The 5925-nt window shown below is 37.8% G+C and overlaps 1 protein-coding gene across 1 annotated transcript in view; it reads right to left on the bottom strand.

The window, feature by feature from the left end:
• The window catches only part of LOC137729642 (G-type lectin S-receptor-like serine/threonine-protein kinase At1g11410), a 4232-nt gene extending 293 nt beyond the window's left edge, over nt 1-3939 (bottom strand). The window contains exons 1-7 of the mRNA XM_068468636.1: nt 2639-3939; nt 2152-2280; nt 1814-2016; nt 1062-1272; nt 626-863; nt 330-480; nt 1-248 (exon numbers count right to left, since the gene is read on the bottom strand). The exon at nt 1-248 is cut by the window's left edge and continues 293 nt beyond it. Of these exons, the coding sequence (XP_068324737.1) occupies nt 1-248; nt 330-480; nt 626-863; nt 1062-1272; nt 1814-2016; nt 2152-2280; nt 2639-3932 (2474 nt within the window). The 5' untranslated portion in view covers nt 3933-3939. The remainder of the gene's footprint in view (nt 249-329; nt 481-625; nt 864-1061; nt 1273-1813; nt 2017-2151; nt 2281-2638) is intronic.
• Nucleotides 3940-5925: the final 1986 nt, after the last annotated feature.

Raw genomic sequence — 5925 nt, 5'->3', positions numbered from 1 at the left:
GCTGATGGATCTCCACTAGCACGATAAGTTCTCTTCAACAAAAATCCAGGTTGCCTTGGTGAAGGAAGTGCTGCATCATTACCCAACATGAAAACCACTGCTGACATGAGTGGACGATCTGTCGCATGTTCTTGCACGCACAAGAGTGCAATTTGAATGCATCTTAGAACTTCATTGACAGGGTATGATTCTCCCAGAGACGAATCAATAATTTCCAACGCTCTACTTTCCTTCCACAAGTCCCAAACCTGAAAACCATTTACAAATTGTTCATCAAGTTATAGAAGCAGAAGGAGGGAAATTTGGTAACATCTTAATGTTATGCTTACATGTCCAACTAAGTTTGAGTCAGGATTATCGTGGTAGTAACCAGTGTTCTTTCTGCCGCTAATAATTTCTAGCAGTAAAACACCGAAGCTATACACATCAGACTTTACTGAAAAAAGTCCTTCCATTGCATATTCTGGTGACATATAACCACTGAAGCAACAAAGAATAATGATTAATTATCACAGCTTCTTTATGTACTAATCAACAAAATTGTTGTACTCAAGTTTGTGGCCTTGTGACAGATGAATGAAATTGTAAAAAATAGTTGTACTTTCAGTTTTTGAAGGAAACTTACTATGTCCCAACCACACGATTTGTATTTGCTTCAATTTGTTCAGCGCCAAATATCCTAGCCATACCAAAATCAGAAATCTTGGGATTCATAGCAGAATCCAACAGAACATTGCTGGCCTTTAGATCTCTATGGATGATTTTTAATCTTGAATCCTGATGAAGGTATAAGATTCCTCTAGCAATCCCACAGATTATCTCAAAGCGTCTTGTCCAATCCAAAAATGCCCGTTTTGCTTCATCTAGAAAAGTAAGCAAAGTAAATTAGATTGTATTCTTGCTTGGTTAAAGGTTTTAACCGACAGTTTTAGAAACACAGGTAAACAGCAAAGGGCTTGTAATTTATTTGGTTAAGAGAATTCAGTCATGCATAGTTCGATTCTCTCTCCCCCAATATCTCTCGTATAACATGAAGATACAAAAGTAAAAAGAAGACATACCAAAAATGAAAAAGTCAAGACTTCCGTTTGGCAAGTATTCGTAGATCAGCATCTTCTCTTCATCTTGAACGCAACAACCTATAATCCTCACAAGGTTCCTGTGTTGGAGCTTTGAAATCAGCAGCACTTCATTCTTAAACTCTCCAATTCCTTGGCCGGAATTCTTGGCTAGTCTTTTCACTGCTATCTCATTTCCATTATATAGCACACCCTGAAATTATAATCCAAATTATTCAAATTATACTGCATTTTTCTTCAAAGAAAGTTATCAACATATTCCTAGCTCTATATATATATCATCCCCTTGAAATTGCATTTATACTTTGACAGAGTAAAACTCAATGTATATACATAAAAATGTTTTGGCTAGTGTATTCCAAATGAAGGAAATACACGATTATAATAAAGAAAGATCCCAATATTTAAAAATTGTATCTAAAATGATTGTGAAAAGTAGAAATTAACAATACAATTCCCATCACTTCTCGATTAATGATTAGGTATGGATTTTACAACAGAGGCCCTAATGGAATTTATTATGGAGTCAACCTTCTTAGTCTTTATTGGCATGGAGCTCTTGATATTTTGTTTTCACCCTTTTATATCTTCATGCACTCCAACGTCGAGTGCATAATTTTTTTTTTTTTTTTAAATAATTGGTTTGAAGTGCAAATAGCTGAAAAATGAGTCTCAAAATGTCCATCCAAAGTCTGATATACTATTTGAGACATTATCTGAGGGCAACTACTTACCTTATAAACAGAACCGAAACCGCCTGTTCCAAGCTTGTTGTTGAAAGCGAAATTGTTTGTGGCTTTAGCTATGGTACTTAGTTCAAAGAATGGTAAGTCTGAATTTAGTCTGCTTTCATCAATATCTGTTATAGCAGGAGAATCTTCCCAGTAGGATGGTGTTGTGGTCACACTGAATGGAAACTTATCCCGACTTCTCTTACCTGTGAAAAAAGTACATAAACAGATAATGGTGAGTTCTTAAATTATTAGAACTAATACAATATCTAATTTACATACTGGCTTTTTAAATAATTATGATGATAAGAGGGCAACCTAGTCAAAGGAAATTTGTTTACCTTTTCTCTTCCTCATCACCAACCAACATGCAAGGGAAAGCAAGAGAAGGAACACTAGACCACTTATTAGTGAAACTTCCAGCTTCCTCTTCTTGCCAAAAGAACCATTTGACTTCTTTGCATATTGAGCTGCAGAGATACAAGCATTTTTTTTTTTAATATTTAAAAAACATTATGAAAAGCTCCAAAGAACATAAGAACTCAATTTTAGTGTTTACAGAAATTTCCGAATTTTTTATAGAAAAATTAGTATTTTTAAAAAGTCATTTTGCACTCTTGATGGAACAATTCACTTTTCTTATTTGGCAAGAGATGAGTGCCAAATGATATTTTAGAATGTATGGCTCCCAATCTAAATAATTCCTCAAACTGAAATAAAAGAATGAAGATTTTTTTTTTTTTTTTTTTTATGAAAATTCAACGGTACGAGGGGATTTATTGATAACGAAAAGAAAAGAAAGACAATAAATTGATAAGGGAAATATACCTAAAACAATTGCATCAACTCGCAAATATAAATCTTGGCCCGTATCCGAATAAGTCCTTGTGTCCATCAAGTCCCCATGCCAATGCACACACCCATTCCCTCCCTGCCTTTCATCTGCATTTGCGTATGCCATGCAAGAACAATTTCTCAGGCATTCTTCTTGACATGCTTTCAGACTCATACTCATGTTCACACGTGTCGTAGAAGAGTACGGCACCTTCACGCGTTCAAACTTCACGAACCCTTCCCCGTTTTGGCAAACAGATGATCCTTTTCGCCTCACGCACCCGGCCGAACCGTCTCTCAAATACCACTCATGTTGCAACTTGGGTTCGAATCCAGGTAGGCAATTGCACTCGAACTCATCCGCCATATATGGGTCACAATTGCTGTTCGGACCACACTTTCCGTAAAAATCACACTGCTCTACCGGGGCGGACCAAAACTTGACCCATTGATGCACTTGATCGTGCCACGTGGACCGTTCAACAATTCCTGATTCATCGATCACCATTTTTGAGAAGATTGATTCATCAACAATACCATACATGACGGATACCTCATCTTCATTGTTCACAAAAGTAACATTGAAGATGAAATTTTTTGTCATTACCGGCACCCCGGACCATCTCTCACCGGTCCAAGATCCGCTCCGCCATAATGGAGCCTGGCCCTTGTATAAGAACAGCTGCGGACTTTCGCTTGGCTCTATCCGGTACGAGCAGTTTCCGATTCCCGGGTCATCTTGGGACTTCCAAGATGTGAGGAACCGGTTCAACCCGGACCGCCGGTCCAGCCCCATTTTCATAAAAGGAAGCAGTGTATTCGAGGGATAATCAAAACCTTGCCAAAGCACCTTACCATTATTTTCAACCACAACAAGATTTCCCGTATCCAAAAGCTTGGCTATCACGGAATTGTTTGGAGAAGAGACGGTGACATTAGCAGACCAGAGAGGGGTACTTTTCTCATTCCCATAGATCACAAGGCCTCCATGACTGATCACTGCTAGGAGTCCGGAGGTATTAGTGACAGGGTTGTTTCTATTTGCAACCCAAACGATGGTTTGCTCCTGAACTTTGTTGTACCAAATTCCGACATAGCGGTTCGGAGAATTGCCGGGGCTGAAGAACCCTAGTGCGAAGAATTTCTTGCTGGAGGTTAAAACGTCCCCGTCTTTGATGGGTTTGTTTAGGGTGATGGTGTCAAGGGAAAAAATGCAAGAGGGAAGAACAAATAGCTGGAAGATAAGCAATCTATTTTTCATCTTCGCAACCCATTTAGTAGAGTTCATGGTTCGATTTTTTTTTTTTTTTTTTTTAAATTCAATGAGGACTTGAAGTGCAATAATTTGGTATAATAAAATGATATTGATATGCTTTTGGGGTTGCTGAGATTTTAAATGCTACAAGCTGGACTTGATCAGATTTAGGTCCACCCTGGGAGTAGTTGTAAAAAGATACCCTGAAAGAAACATCTCAACCATAATCTAAACTGGCGTGTACTAACTGGTTAGAGTTTTCTTGTTCCTCTGGAGAGTTGTAAAAAGAGTTGCAAAATGCAATTTTTAAAGTTAACGGAGGACGCGTGAACGCGTAGGATCATCTGAATACAAAAGGAGATCCACTTTAAAATTGACAAAGTTCTACACCGCTACTTATTTCAATTGGGGTTATGTCATGCTATTTATGTACTTTTTTTTTTTTTTTACTTCTTAAATATCCTTAGTTAATTTCTGTTCTTTGATCTTCTGCAATTCATTCGATCTGAAGGTCAGAAAGTGAGAAAGACGTGTAAAAGGTAAAAAAAAATACGTGGATAACACAACCTTACGCATATAGACCTATGATGGACTTTTGATCGAAGTAAGAATTACAAGGACACGGGTTAAACAACAAAAGTGTAGCGGACTGTGTAACATATATACCGCTTATTATCTATTTAGTATTTTTATTCTTATTTTTATTAGTCAGTTTTATTTGTGCAGATTTATGAAAACGTCAAACGTGGCATATGAACATAAAAAGGGTGAGATTAGATGATGTATCTTCAAAAATGGGCCACCATTTTGGCAGTATCTCATTGGAAACCTTGGCAGTTGAAACCTTTCCCACAGAACGCATTTGAGACTTTCAACTCTTTTTCTGCGGCAGTTTGATCACATGGTGGTGACGATTTGTATATTTTGAAGCCGCTAATTCTAACTTCCTCCACACTTCAATTGATAAAGAAACGGTCGGCGGCTGCAACCATGCTTCATAGTTATCGGGAAAAAAATGGGTTAAGTTTTTTTATTTTTTTATATTTTATGAGTTCTACCATTGATAAGCTTCATTTTACTTTCATTTTAAAACGCATGTTTAAGTAAAATTTGATCATCCCTTCTTCACACAATAACAATGCGATTAATATATGATGTTTTGCAAGCTGCCACGCTGGCTAGTATATGTTGTTGTAGCGTAAAGTGCATTCCTAAACTCTAAATCCTAGGCCACATGTGAGATTTCACATCGTATATGGGATGTGGTGGAGCCCGAGCCGGGATGTGATAATTTGGTATCAGAATCAATCCTTGGTCGGAAGTGTTCCGACGAGGACGTCAGACTCTTAAGGTGGTGGATTGTTAGATCCCACATCGCCCAGGGGAGTGGATCCTTTATGTCTTATTTGTACATGCCCATCTCCTTTATTACAAGGCCTTTTGGGAGCTCAATGGCTTTGAAGTTCATCGGAACTCCATAGTTAAGTGAGTTTGCGCGAGAGCAATCCCAAGATGAGTAACTCACTGGGAAGTTATCGTGTGAGTTCCCAGAAACAAAACCGTGAGGGCGTGGTCGGGGCCCAAAGTGGACAATATCGTGCTACGGCGGAGCCGAGCTCGGGATGTGGTGGAGCCCGGGCCTGGATGTGACACCACATGCTTCTCAAAGAGAACAAATTATTTAGTGTATCGAGAATAGGGTTCAATACACAAAATGTTGCAATACAAGTGGTTGAAAAATTTTCTTTTCATGTATTCAACCACCTATACTATGACACTTGGGTACCGAACCGTGTTTTTGGCAAACTGAAAAAATTTCTCCTGCAAAAGATTTTCTAAACAACCAAAATTTTATTTTAAAAAGCTAAATTAAAAATAATATCTCCAACAGACTTTATAAAATGTCTTTACAACAACTCTTCATCAACTAAATATTAAAAATAAAATAAAACTCAAGGGTGGATCCACGATCAAGGAGAAAAGGAAGAGATGGAAGACGGGTTTAAAAAATAAGTGGGTTATGTTT

This window comes from Pyrus communis, chromosome 3 (assembly GCF_963583255.1).
Source record: "Pyrus communis chromosome 3, drPyrComm1.1, whole genome shotgun sequence".
NCBI classification, from domain to species: domain Eukaryota; kingdom Viridiplantae; phylum Streptophyta; class Magnoliopsida; order Rosales; family Rosaceae; genus Pyrus; species Pyrus communis.
The sequence above is the reverse complement of the archived record's forward strand: the minus strand, read 5'-3'. Positions and strand labels throughout refer to the sequence as shown.